The sequence below is a fragment of the Cucurbita pepo genome, chromosome LG01 (assembly GCF_002806865.2).
Source record: "Cucurbita pepo subsp. pepo cultivar mu-cu-16 chromosome LG01, ASM280686v2, whole genome shotgun sequence".
Lineage (NCBI taxonomy): Eukaryota > Viridiplantae > Streptophyta > Magnoliopsida > Cucurbitales > Cucurbitaceae > Cucurbita > Cucurbita pepo.
This window is the reverse complement of record NC_036638.1, coordinates 3,063,818-3,077,732: the sequence shown is the minus strand read 5'-3', so window position 1 is coordinate 3,077,732 and position 13,915 is coordinate 3,063,818. Positions and strand designations below refer to the sequence as shown.

At 36.9% G+C, this 13,915-nt stretch overlaps 3 protein-coding genes across 5 annotated transcripts; 1 reads left to right on the top strand and 2 right to left on the bottom strand.

Annotated features, from left to right (window-relative positions):
• Positions 1-602: 602 nt before the first annotated feature.
• Positions 603-3,855, bottom strand: LOC111800679 (pectin acetylesterase 8-like). Its single transcript, XM_023684487.1, has 13 exons — positions 3,650-3,855; positions 3,270-3,397; positions 3,082-3,164; positions 2,867-2,996; positions 2,668-2,747; positions 2,474-2,560; positions 2,238-2,362; positions 2,096-2,156; positions 1,947-2,000; positions 1,793-1,870; positions 1,601-1,706; positions 1,102-1,247; positions 603-991 (listed from the first exon to the last, which is right to left on the bottom strand). Exons 2-13 carry the CDS (start codon positions 3,388-3,390, stop codon positions 887-889), a joined length of 1,176 nt encoding a protein of 391 aa, XP_023540255.1. The 5' UTR covers positions 3,391-3,397; positions 3,650-3,855; the 3' UTR covers positions 603-886.
• Positions 3,856-7,445: 3,590 nt separating this feature from the next.
• LOC111801979 (pentatricopeptide repeat-containing protein At4g19440, chloroplastic-like) lies at positions 7,446-11,274 on the top strand. 3 transcript variants are annotated; one of them, XM_023686249.1, is made up of 5 exons: positions 7,446-10,099; positions 10,206-10,321; positions 10,440-10,585; positions 10,696-10,788; positions 11,147-11,274. In XM_023686249.1, exon 1 carries the CDS (start codon positions 7,615-7,617, stop codon positions 10,081-10,083), a length of 2,469 nt encoding a protein of 822 aa, XP_023542017.1. In that variant the 5' UTR covers positions 7,446-7,614; the 3' UTR covers positions 10,084-10,099; positions 10,206-10,321; positions 10,440-10,585; positions 10,696-10,788; positions 11,147-11,274. The 3 variants fall into 3 exon arrangements, with proteins under 3 accessions (XP_023542017.1, XP_023542002.1, XP_023542009.1); XM_023686234.1 differs by having other exon boundaries at positions 7,446-10,321; XM_023686241.1 differs by having other exon boundaries at positions 7,446-10,321; positions 10,440-10,603.
• Positions 11,275-12,235: 961 nt separating this feature from the next.
• Positions 12,236-13,915, bottom strand: LOC111801998 (phosphatidyl-myo-inositol mannosyltransferase). Its single transcript, XM_023686261.1, has one exon. The coding sequence runs from the start codon at positions 13,832-13,834 to the stop codon at positions 12,296-12,298; it is 1,539 nt and encodes a 512-aa protein (XP_023542029.1). The 5' UTR covers positions 13,835-13,915; the 3' UTR covers positions 12,236-12,295.

Sequence of the window (13,915 nt, the reverse complement as noted above, 5' to 3'; positions counted from 1 at the left end):
GGTTTCCACACGCTTATAAAACAAGACATCGTTTCCTTCTCCAATCAATATGGGATCACAAAAATGGTAAGTACGAGTTAATTATTATTACTATTTATTTTAAAATACATACTCAATCATGAACGTTCAAAACCGTAGTCAACTCGAGAGGAATGGTACGTCTAGGATGATTTAAAATCAGTGCGGGGAAACGGTGCATTGTTGATCAAGCGTTCCTAAGAAGACTTATAGTCAACAAAGTACATACTCAACCATGAACGTTCAATCCCGTAGTCAACTCGAGAGCAATGGTACATCTAGGATGACTTAAAATCAGCATGGGGGAAATGGTGCATTGTTGATCAAGCGTTCCTAAAAAGACTTATAGTCAACAAAGTACGTACTCAACCATGAACGTTCAAAACCGTAGTCAACTCGAGAGGAATGGTACATATAGGATGGCTTAAAATGAGCGTGGGGGAAACAGTGCATGGTTGATCAAGCACTCGTAATATGGCTTATAGGTTCAACGAGCGTGTTCATTGCATGTGTTCTTGGCTTATAGTTGCCTATTCAAATCTTTTAAAGATTATCAGCTGAATATTAAAAGCTCAAACAATAAATAGAGAGAATATAATATATTATGTGATATTCAGTTTCATAGAATACAAAGGCTCAAACAATATGAAAATGCTAAGCTAATACACAATTCAAACAATCGAAGACGACGACGACAACGACGACACACCCCGAGTTCGGTGCAGCGACAGCCTTCGTTCTTATTTTCGAGCTCTTGATGAATGATGCTTCATTGTATTCAAACTGTATACTTGTGTTTTTTTTTTCTCTGTTATAAACAATAACGTAATCTGTGTTAATAAACCCGTCATTAGGGGTCGTATTTCGTTTAAAAAATGCGGTTATGGCATGTCGGGTTACACGGGTATGGACAATCGATCTTCTGGAACACACTCCTGTCGAAAAACCAGTCTCCAATCGCCTTTGCAATGGGCTGCATTTTAAAATTTGATAAAAGAGTTGGTACTTTCAAGAACAAAGAAAATGAAGTTTACGTTCGAGTAATAACTTTCGATGTCGATGTCGATATCGATATCAATTTACCGTGTTACTGATCTTGGGAGAGTCTGCTCTTAGCCATGTCTCCTGCATTTCAGTTTGGCAATGCGCATAGCAAGAATCTATGAACAATCCTCTTGATGAAGGGTGTCCAAAGCCATTCAATGCATTCAAAAACTTATCCCTGAAATCTAAATCAAAACCAGAAAGATCAAAACAAACACTTTTGATGTAACGGCCCAAACCCATCGCTAGCAGATATTGTTCTCTTTGGGCTTTTCTTTTTGGGCTTCCCTTCAAGGTTTTTAAAACGCGTCTGTAGGGAGAGGTTTCCACGCCCTTATAAAGGGTGCTTCGTTCTCCTCCCCAACCGATGTAGGTATCAGAGTTAGACTCCGGACAATGTGCCAGCAAGGAGGCTGTTCCTTGAAGCGGGTAGACACGAGGCGATGTGTCAGTAAGGATACTGGGCCTCAAAGGGGGTGGATTTGGTGGGGGTCTCACATCGAATGGAGAAAGGAACGAGTGTCAGCGAGGGAGCTACCTTGTAAGGTTTCAAGCTGAATAGACGAGCAGTTTTTGATGTCGTTCTTGCAGTTATTCCAAATATGGCGTGGATCGGCAACACCGGGCACCAGAATGTTCCTTACCTGAATATTCATTCAGCAAACAGTTAAGCAACAAACTCGAGCTCGAAAGTCGGGTTATTTACACGTTTAGACGGTATGATCTTTACCTGCCATGAATCATAAGCTGCATTTACAATAAAGATTGGAGTCCGAACGAGCTGAATCACATTTTGGGGGAAGAAACACTGCAGAAGTTTGGATGAGAAACATAGGATTCATCGAAACGAAGAACACGACATGTTTCCTCGATCGAAAACTTACCAACTCGGGTTTCATTTTTGAAGTGCATTGTACAGGCAAATTCCTAGCTGAACCCTGTTAAGTTCATAAGATGCAAGAAGAACATTCCAATGGTAAATGGATCGATCATCGACGCCAAAGAAAGTCGAGAACGATAGAGAGGAACATACATGAGTGGCGACTATATCGCTAAAGAACTCCTCGATATGCTGTGCTCCAGAGACATCTTTCCTGGTATTCAACATTATGACATTAGATCAACACGAACGACGAACGACGAAAGCCGAGATACGAGAAGTAATACGAGCTTACACGTTGACGAAGTATCCTGCATCTGAGACACACTTTACTTTGGTAGTAGGAGGAAGTAAAGATTTGAAGATATCACAATGCAAAATGGAACCTAATCCACCGGCCGAACATCCCGAGAGAATAGCCTGCGTTAACGACATAAGATCGATGCGAGAGGTGTACTTGTATAGATCATAATGTGTAGTAACAAACAAGCAAGTTCAGTTCAGTTCAGTTCAGTTCGGTTCGGTTCATACGTTCTTCGCGTTCTTCATTCCCTTGGCGAGTAGATCATCGATCACGGCCCGAAAAATTCTTTTTCCTCTGAAATGCAGATTGGTTGCCTGATCCAAGGTATCATCACTAGTTCAGAAATGCCACGGAGGGGTAAATATCATTCATTCTCACAATGTTGATCAGTAAAGGAGTGTTCGAAACCATTGCTACTTACGGGATCAACGGCTTCGACGTCTCCGGTGAACGAAGATCCATCGCAGTATCGAATTTTGATTCTATTCCAGTTATAAAAATCTATAGCATAGAAGTATTGTTGTTATAGCAGAGATAATAGATTCGAACGGTTCATCCAAGGCTATATGTAAAGAATGTCTCGTTCTCCTCCCCAAGTAACATGGAATCTCACACTATACCTGGATTGAATTCTCGTTGGTTACTCAAAAGCCCAGAAAACGCAAGCTCGGTTGCCATGGCCTTAGACGAACCTAAACGAGTATCCCGACGCAGGACGCAAGTCTTGACATCGCTGCACCATCCTCCTCCCTAAGAATGAAATTAGTTTCAACAAATAATCAACAAAAATGCATATTCTTGAATGAATTTTTCAGCTCAAAGTGAAAGAACAAACCTCTAGCTGAATCAACCAATTGTTAACACCAGCGCCTAACCCTTCACTCAAGTGATAAGCTGGAGGGCTACCATCCAAACAAACTACAAAGTGGTTCAATCAAAAAAACTAAATTAAACACTCGAGTCCATTGAGTCGATCGAGTTGATCAAGTTGGTCGAGTTGGTCGAGTGGGTCGGGTTTCTTACCAGCTCCTTTGACACTAGGTTCACGAACATAAGTAATCCCCACAATAGTACACTGTGTTCTAATAAAAAACTGAAGAGATGCAATAAAAAATAGCCATAAACCAAAATTTTCACTGCCCATCTTCTTCCTGCATAGATAAACAAAATCCATTCAAATAAATTCGTTTTTGGGTCAAAATAAGAATCCAAAAATGGATTAATCTTGTTTTCTTGATTAACAAACAACCCAAATGATTAAAAAACACAATAAACAACAAATCTTCTGGAAAAAACAACTTCAAAAATGATTTATATCTGAAATAATCTAACAAAAACAAGAAACCCACAAGGATTTATCAAAGAACATGAAGAACAGAAGAGGAAAAGATTGATAAAAATACCTGGAACAGGAAAAGTCAGCAATGGCGGAATGAAATGGGTTGGAGTTCTGTTTGTTGGTTCTGGAAATCGAAATGTGGGTTTGTTTATATACAGAATTATAAAGAGACTAATGAATAATGATTGAAGATTTATGTTCATATTTAGAATGTGTTGTTACAGATATAGAGCGTCGAACCCAAGATCCGACAACTCATTCCAATTTCCAAGTCCAACCAAAGCCAAACGAATTCAAAGATAATAGTAAAAACTTCGCCGTGTTTTTTTTTTTTTTTTTTGTTCACCCGACCCGACCCGGATTTCATCGGACACGAATGACGAATCTTGTCGTTGTGGGCCCCACACCCTCTTCTGCAACGACCTGCTTAAATATAGGTCAAGTTAAAAATGACTCGAAATATTATTCGGTGGATGGATGCCCACCGTATACGCTATGCACAACTTTATTGGTTAAGAATAAATTCTCCCAAGTCTTTTTTTGGATTTATTTACTTTTTATATTACCGTCGTATTAAAATTTTTATTCTCACCAGTTTAAAGGGATTTTTTACCTAAAATATTATTTTACTCAAAACTTTTAATATTCTATCGAATACGGTATTTAAATAAATATGACGTTTAAGTAAATAAAAAGTATATAAATGAATCGAATCTTCGATAATATATATATATATATTTTTTTTTTTTTTTTTTTTTTTGAATAAATTGAAAAGTAATAATAATTTATATATAATTAGTATTATAATACAAAAGTATCCATTGGGTTGTGTTGTTTGTCTGCAAGTGGAAGTCAAAAGGAAAGCTCCCATTTATGGTCCAATGGACAGTGAGCGATTAGGACATGTATCCCACCGACATGGTTTTGGTTAACAAAGTAACATGCCTTTTTTTTTTCTTTTTTTTTTTTTAATTTTACTAATTTTATTCTCCTAAATTAAATAATTGACTTTTTAATTTCTCCCTTTCTCTTTTATTATTTTAAAAATTTTAATATTAAACCTTAAAAACATGAATGGTCTGCTTTAGTCTATTTAGTCTATTAGGTATGTTGTCATAATGTATCTATTAGGGAGAGATTTCTACACCAGTTTCGTTATTATCTTATGAAATCTCACAGCATGTCAATTATTTCTTAATTTTTTATATCAAAACGTAAAAAATTAAATATTGGAATATGTGTCAACTATTGAATTTTTCACGTTGAGATATGAAAATTTAAATACGAAATTTCAAATAAATTAATACATGTAAATTATTGATGAATATTCCCGATAAAATATGTAAATTCAAAATTTTAAATATAAGATCTGAAAAGTAAGTTAATAAATGAAAATGACGGAGTTTTATGCAAATAGCCTTACCAAAAAAATGTCCTTACCAAAAAAAAATTATGAAAATATAATGATAATTAAGAAAAATAATGCATTTTTTGGATCACTAATTAAGTATTTTGAATTAATCAAGTAGTCAATGCTTAATTAAATGAGAGTTAGCAATATTAATGTGTTTAATTTTTCAATCTTCTGAATATGTATATTTATTTGTAAGTTTAATTCATTTTTATTTTGATTCTCTGTGATTAAATGTATTTTATTTAGAATAATTTTATGTCGGGTGACCTTATAAAAAAAAATTTAGAATGCATGTGAGTGAACGTCTTCACTCTTAAGGAGCGGGAATTCTATGTTGGGTGACCTCTTATAAATTTTCCTGACGAGCATAAATTGAAATATCAATAATTATGGTATTTAAATTGCGAGATTCCTTACTTAAAAAGAAGTCAATAAAATTTGTTTTTTTGTTTAAAAAATGTAACAAAAAATTAAAATATTTTCTTAATAAAGATAAAACCCATAGGGGAGAAATTGGAAGAAAAAGAAATTTAATTATAAAAATAAAAATTCATCCAATAACTGACTAAATGTAATTTATAAAATTCATCCAATAATTATTTAGGGAATTTGTTGAGAAATTAAAAGAATTTAATGCAGATATAAATGAATATTCTGGAAAAAAAAAATTGGGCAAAATTAAATTAGAAGAAAAGGTTGGTTTTAAAATGTGTAGTGGAGAGAGGAAAAGGAAAGGCAGAGCTCTTTGGTTCACACGAATTGGACGGCGATGGACTCAATCCAGCTACAAAGTTCACCTCAAATTGGCTAACTTTTTTCCTCAATTTTTCAAACCATTTTTCTTTCTAAATTATATTAAGATGGGAAACACATCACATGTGAAATCTATACCTAAATGGCAAATAAAATAATTATTAAATTAACTAAACAATTATATTATATAAATTAATAGATACTTATTTTGATTATTATCTGCAAAATTTCTTATTTATTTTTCGAGAATTTATTTATAAATAAAATGAAAAAAATATAAAATATCATAATAAAAATTTTAATTTAAATATTAGAACATAATTTTTTAGAAATTTAAATTTTAATATTACAATGTAATTTTAAAATAACAATAAACTGTCTCTCGTTCTCATTTAGCTGATAGAAAAAAATGTTTCTCGCGCGTGTAAATAAATTAAAATTATTAAATACGTAAATGATTTAATAGTAAGAATAAAAGTGAGAATATACCAAAAAGTGAAATTAAAGTGGGAAGGAATTGAAATGAATGACAGCGGGTTGGATAGATAAGGTCTCATGCATCTTGCAGTAAAGTAGTGGGGGTGGAACAAATAAAGTATATATAAAATCCTAATATTAATAATAAAATTTTAAATTTTAACCAAACCTATTAAAATGTTGTCCCACATGGAAATGATTATGAGTTTATAATCATAAAATACTCTCTTTATTAATATAAGGTTTTTTTGGAAAATCTTAAAGTAAAGTCATAAGAACTTATAATAATAAAATTGCGATTTCTCTCTATAATTTTAAAAATACATTTTAACTAGAAAAGTTTATTTATAATTTCTTGATAATGAATGAATATTTTTTTTTTCTTAATAAATAAACTCGAACCCTTAATAAAATATTGCAATTTCATATTTTAATTTTTAAGTTATGTATTAATATATGGGGGGATGTGCATGCAATTACATATAGGACCTATCAATCAAATAAATATTTCATAACTTTTCTTAAAAATAATTTATACCAATCCATGTGACATTATTCGTGACGACCATGGTCGCCATAATTAATATTTTAAAATATTACAATAATAATCTTTTAATAATACAAGAAAAGTAATGAATATGTTGGGCTCTCCAGCTTACGAAGTGTAATTAAAAATTTGATTTATTTATTTATGTGTAATTAAAAAAATAATTAAAAAATCAAGAAATAAAGAGACATTTTTATATTTTATTGTATGGTAATGGTTGGTCTAATTATCAGTCACAATCAAATTCAAGTGGATACTAATATAATCCTTATCTCAATTTTGTGGAAGAGATATATCTATCTCTATTAATAATTCATCATTAAAAAAAAAAAAAAAAACTTTATTCATAGGATAATATCAAAATAATTTGAATTTTTTATTTTTTTCTTGAGCTATATATTGATTATTATCTAGAAATTTAATGAACAATAATTAAAAGAAAATTATTTTTTAATAATGTTTATTTTCGGCTGATTTTTTTGCCAAAAAGCCCAACAATAGTCCAAAGAATATGGGCCGAGTCATCATAAAAAGCCCAATAACAGTCCAAGGAATATGGGCCGAAGCCCATTTGACAATTAGGAATTGTCCAACCCGCCATTTTTACATTCCAGCACTTGAAAACTTCGACTTCTACCAAGATCAGCCGCTCAATTTCTTCTCTCGTGGCCCAACGCCGGGGCCTCCACGTTCTTCCCCGCCCGCCCTCTCCTCCCTCTCTGCCTCCGATCTCATAGCTTTTTCCTCCATCCTTAACAATCCTGTTCAACTTTCTTGATTGATTTAAGCTTTTCAATCCATTCTTCGTTAACTTCTAATCTGTAACCTTTGTTCTTCAATGCATTTGACTAGATTTAAAATCAATAAGACAGTTCCTGTGTTGTTTCCCTTCTCGCGCCGGTTGGCTTGTGTGTTATCGACCCAACCGCATAAAGAACACCACCAGGAGCCGCCATGGCAGCTCCAGGATCAGTTGTTATATTCGGTATCTTCTATTCTCTCTAATTCGTCTCTGGACTCTTCTAAATGTAGAGCTCTGTTGCCTCATTTGTCTCCTCTTGAGTTTGATCGGATGTTCTTCTCCGTTGGATTGAAAGCCAATCCCAAAACTTGTCTTAACTTCTTCTACTTTGCTTCTGACTCTTTCAAATTTCGGTTTACCATTCGTTCTTATTGTATATTAGTTCTTTTGCTTATCAATTCCAAGTTTTTACCCCCCGCGAGATTGCTTCTGATTCGTTTGATAGATGGGAAGCTCCCGGTGTTGAATTTCGATTTGAATAAGCTTCACATTGAGATAGCTAATGCATTGTTAGGTTTAACTTCAGTTGTTGGGCGGTTTGAATGGACACAGGCTTTTGATTTGTTGATACATGTATACAGCACACAATTCAGGAATCTTGGATTTGGTTGCGCTGTTGATGCGTTTTATTTGTTTGCTCAGAAGGGAATTTTTCCGTCATTGAAAACTTGCAATTTTTTATTGAGCTCTTTGGTGAAGGATAACGAACTTGAAAAATGTTGTGAAGTATTTGAAGTGATGTCCCGTGGTGTTCGTCCAGATGTTTTCTTGTTTACGAATGTAATAAACGCTCTGTGCAAGGGAGGGAAGATGGAAAATGCCATTGAGTTATTCTTGAAAATGGAGAAGTCAGGTATTTCTCCTAATGTTGTTACTTATAATAGTATTATTCATGGTTTTTGCCAGAATGGGAGATTAGATGATGCCTTCAAGCTCAAGGAGAAGATGATCATAGAAGGGGTAAAGCCAAGTCTTATAACTTATAGTGTGCTTATTAATGGTTTGACAAAACTCGAAAAATTTGACGAAGCAAATCACGTTTTAAATGAAATGGTAGACACGGGTTTTGTTCCGAATGCAGTTGTGTACAATACTTTAATTGATGGATACTGCAAAATGGGCAATATCAATGAAGCTCTTAAGATTAGAGATGTGATGATATCCAAAAATATAACTCATACTTCAGTTACTTTATATTCTCTCATGATAGGGTTTTGCAAGAGTAATCAAATCGAGCGAGCGGAGAATTCTCTAGAGGAGATATTATCTCAAGGGCTATCTATAAACCGTGTTACTTGTTATTCGGTTATCCACTGGTTATGTACAGAGTCGAGATTCGATTCTGCATTGCGATTTACCATGGTGATGTTATCAAAGAACTTCAGGCCTAGTGATCATCTGTTGACCATATTGGTATGTGGACTCTGTAAGGATGGTAAACATTTAGACGCAACTGAGCTTTGGTTTAGGTTATTGGAGAAAGGCTCTCCAGCGAATACAGCGACCTCTAACGCTCTAATACATGGACTTTGTGGAGCTGGTAATTTGCAGGAGGCTGTGAGAATACTCAAGGAGATGTTGGAGAGGGGTTTTCCATTGGATCGGATCACATACAATACACTCATTTTAGGTTATTGCAAAGCGGGAAAAGTCGAGGAATGCTTTAGACTTAAAGACGAGATGACTAAGCTAGGCATTGAACCAGACATCTACACTTGCAATTTGCTATTGCATGGACTGTGTAATGCAGGAAAATTGGATGGTGCTATTAAGCTTTGGGATGAATTCAAAGCTAATGGATTGGTTTCTAATGTTTACACTTATGGGGTAATGATGGATGGTTATTGTAAAGCTAACAGAATGGAAGATGTTGAAGAATTATTCAATGAGATGGTCACTAAGAAAATGGAGCTAAGTACCATTGTCTATAATATATTAATCAGAGCAAACTGTCATAGCGGAAATGTTGTTGCAGCTTTGCAAGTTCGTGATGATATGAAAAGTAAGGGAATGTTTCCAACTTGTTCCACGTATTCATCTCTAATACACGGTATGTGCAACGTTGGCCGTGTTGAAGAAGCGAAACAGCTTATCGATGAAATGAGAGGGGAGGGATTGTTGACGAATGTTGTTTGTTATACTGCGTTAATTGGCGGTTATTGTAAGCTAGGGCGAATGGATATTGCTGAATCTACTTTGCTTGAAATGATCTCTTTTAACATACGACCTAATAAATTTACGTACACGGTCATGATTGACGGGTACTGTAAATTAGGGAATATGGAAGAAGCTAATAAGCTTCTGAGCAAGATGAAAGAAAGTGGAATCGTCCCAGATGTTGTTACTTACAATACCTTGACTAATGGATTATACAAGGGGAAGGACATGGATGAAGCTTATAAAATCTGTGATCAAATGTCCACGGCTCGATTATCTTTAGATGAAATTACTTACACTACTCTCGTACACGGTTGGAATCGACCTACAATTGCTAGCCAAGACTGATCAAATTTTTACAGAGGTTTCTCATTACCTCATTAAATTCTGTTGATAATGTGATTATTGCTTCACGTTCAACTGATCTGAAATTTCTACCTCTGTTCTATCATTGATTTTTATTTCATCAGTGACAAGATCCATCGGTATCGTTTTCTTTATTCATTCGGAAATATCGGAGGCTATCCGCCTTCTCTCATCCAAACGAAATAGCCAAAAATGGAAGAGACGTCTTTAGTGTCTGCAGGTTGGTAGGCTTTGTTTTATAGCGTGTTCTATTTCCACTTTGTATATAATGTCATTAGTTTATACGTCGGCTACCGGTGAAGCATATGTTCTGAAAATTTGATATTGTTTTTTAACAGATCAGGAAATGCTTAGCTGCCTATTGAAATAGTGCGTCGATAACATAAGGCGATCAGTTGAGATCCTCACCGATAGAAAAAGATGGCAGTTTGTTTAATGATAGAGTGTCATAGCATCTCCGACCCAAACCCAGTGATGAAAATTGGTAAACATATTAGATCTCGTATGTAATTTTCTTGTTTATATCTAGATTTTCCATAACTTTTAACTGAGTATTTATTGTGTTGATGTAAATTATACGTGGCTGGTTCGCAGGGGAAAATGTCGTATTTGAGAGTTGTTCATAAGAACTGCTTCTATGCACAGATTGGAATGGAAAGCAGAAATGGCTCTCATCTGCATGAACGTGTAAGTTCATCTACTCCATCTTTTGATCAATTTCTTTGTCAACTAAATGTAATATGGTCCAGTGGTTAGTCAAGGTGCGTGTAAGTAGGCATGGACACTCACATATAAAGAATTTTTTGGCTCGAAGGAAAAACATATACGACCACCTTACTTGAACAGGATTGGATTTGGTGCATAGGTTGCACATTTGTTCTTGAGCTGTCTGTGATTGTTCTTGACTCTTGAAAGGGCCTAGCTCTATTTCCCTTTTGTGAATTCAGAAGCAATTAGGTAGTCTTGGATGGAGCTACAGGCCCTTGTTAAACATGCCTTTAACTGTTCTTGTCACTGAACCAATTGATCTGGGTGTTAACTGCAGCCCCACCTCCATCAGGAATGCTCTCGAGGATCTTCTCGTGGCCTTTTGGATAATAAACTCCAGTTTGTCCATTGAGCATCCATGTGGCTACCTCATCCCTCACATGGTGAGATCCCACATTGATTGGGGAGGAGAATGAAGTATTCTTTATAAGCGTGTAGAAACCTCTTCCTAGCAAACGCGTTTTAAAAACCTTAAGGTGAAGCCCGAAAGTGAAAGCCCAAAGAAGACAATATCGGCTAGCGGTGGTCTTGGGCCGTTATACACATTGCTCTCGTTACTCTTCAGTTCCTTGCTTTCTGTTTCAACTCTCTCCCTCATCATATCTGGAGAAGAGGAAGCCCTTTCGCCCAATGGGTGTGCCAAACAATGCAACGAAGTCAGTAAAACAAGGTAATGTACTATACCGATATATCTTATGTATTTTTGTATACATCTCACTGCCCCCTGTAATCGAACTAACTGCCCGACTGAACCTATTGGACACTACGAAATTTATCGAAGCCGAACTAACGGATTATTTTTCGATTTCTACTTCAAATGGACCTAGTTGAGTTGGTTCAATTGCTCTCCTTAGTTTTGGTCTGCAGAATTCTTGTTGCAGATCAAGGACAAGATCATGATGAAAAATATGAATGATAAACAAATTTCTGATGTTCTTAAAATTATTTGTTCTTGTAGAAAAACAGATTCATAAAACAGGAGAAATTAGATCATGGGGGTGAGAGTTGAAGGGTCTTACGTGAAGAACATGGAGTTCATTGTCTGAGCCTCTCTCACAAATGCAGTGGCCAAGCCATATCTTCTCCAAATAAGGTAAGTGAAGATGGGCCTGTTTTGTATTTATAGCTGAAAATAGAGGCTACCCATTTCCTAAATCCCAATGAGGTGAATTTGTCATTTTACTCTTATACCCCCACTCCTTGGAGTTGGTTTGTGAAAACGAACCTTCAAAATTCCTCTGGAATTGGGCATTATGGACTTTGCACTCACGCTAAGCCAATGATTATGAGAATTTTTGTTATAGAGGCAGAGCTAGAAATTCTATGCACCAACTTTTTATTAACTTTTAATGGGTAAAAATTTCAAATTATGAAAAGAAATGGTTGATCCCAACATTCAAATTTGAACAAAATTAACCTTCCCTTTTTAAGGATAATTACAAAAAGCTTCATATCTGATGCAGAGAAATAGCCTCTCATAAGCCAGAGCCATCTTCCGAGCGGTGAACATGGACGCCGCATATCGCCGGCAGGCCTTTCCCCGGCGCCTCAACCGATCGGAACCCTCTTTAGCTACCACTTCCAGCGTCTCCACCAATGATTCCACATTTGGAGCGAAGAGGAATCCGTACTCATCATCAACAACAATGGTGCCCTTTATGCTCGGAAACCTTGACGCCATTACAGGTTTCCCGCTTGCCATAGCCTCCATCAGAGTCAGGTCCAATCCCTGTGGCCGTAGCGTTGGATTCACGAAGATGTCGATCGAATTGTAGAAAGCCCTAAGTTCTGACGGACTCATCGATCCTAAAACCAGAACTCGAGGACCTAGATCCCTGTACCGCTGTTCCCATGGTCCTGCTCCGGCGACGATCAGGTAGATGTTCGGATGCTGCTCTGTGATGATGGAGAAAGCTTCGTGAAGTAGCGGATGGCCTTTGTCTTTCACTAATCTTCCGGCGACTCCGAGGACTAGACTTGCGTTTCCAGGTATTCCGATTCGAGCCCTAAATTCTTGACCTAATTTGAAATCCTCGCCGAAATCGTCCTCGTCGACGCCATTGACGATCACATGGACTCTTCTGCTTGGAATTTGGTACACATCTCGGAGCATCTCTCCGCAACTGTCGCTAATCGCGACGTGGTGAGCGTAATTTTTGAAGAATCGAATCTCGTTCAGTACCTTCGGGACATCGCCTTGAATATTCATGTTGAAGGCCGGCGACATCGGCTCGTTCGGCCGGCGTGCTAGGTCCTGGAATAAGTCCGATTGCAAGCTCTCTAGGGCAATCCCATGCCAAGAAACTGCGAGATTCGAGAGCTTTTTGGCTACTCCGTGAGGAAGTGCAACGCTTTCTGTGTGAACAACGTCGAACGGTTCTCGGCGGTTTTCTTCTTCGTATTGCTCCCAAGCTTTGTTGTAGCGCCACCGGCCTGGTTCACCGTCGTGCCAATGGATGTACGGCGCTGAAGTTGCAGACGAGAGGTTTTGAACAACGCCATAATCGGGCAGTGGTGAGGTGAAAACATGAACGCGATGGCCACGGCGAGACAGAGCCGTGTGAAGCGTATAAGCATGTCGCTCCATTCCACCTGGGGTTGTTCCGATCGGCCATTTTCTTGAGAAGACAGCAATTTTGAGAGCAACAGGTGGGGGAAGATCTTCAGAGAAAGCTAGGCGATTCCACGAAAATTGAGCATCGCGAAGGTCTCCAAACCATGAGTTCAGGCGGGCGGTGGAGGTAGAAAGGGAGCAGACAGAGATGGTGGAAGTGTGGAGGAGAAACAGAGTGGGGACTGTGAAGAGAACGATGAAGAAAAGGGTGGTACAGAGATTGCAGTGGGAGAGGGAAACAGTGGATTTCTTTTGGAATTTGGAGTTGAAAGCCATGGTTGGGGATGGAGAAGAAGAAAGGGATATGGGAAATGAAGAAGATGGAGTGTCTTTTTTGGGGTTGAATTCCATGGAAATTGTTTTTGGAAGAAAAGTTTGGAGGGGAAAGTGGGGGAGTTGGGTACGCACTGAAGCAAAGTGGAAAGGAGTTTT

Excerpts from the sequence above, each read along its gene's own strand:
- LOC111800679 (XM_023684487.1), bottom strand. The coding sequence starts at position 3,390 with ATGGGCAGTGAAAATTTTGGTTTATGGCTATTTTTTATTGCATCTCTT. Across the intron at positions 2,363-2,473 it reads GAATGAAGAACGCGAAGAAC|GCTATTCTCTCGGGATGTTC; the intron begins GTATGAACCGAA and ends TCGTTAACGCAG. Across the intron at positions 1,871-1,946 it reads CAAAAATGAAACCCGAGTTG|TGTTTCTTCCCCCAAAATGT; the intron begins GTAAGTTTTCGA and ends AAACTTCTGCAG.
- LOC111801979 (XM_023686249.1), top strand. The coding sequence starts at position 7,615 with ATGCATTTGACTAGATTTAAAATCAATAAGACAGTTCCTGTGTTGTTT.
- LOC111801998 (XM_023686261.1), bottom strand. The coding sequence starts at position 13,834 with ATGGAATTCAACCCCAAAAAAGACACTCCATCTTCTTCATTTCCCATA.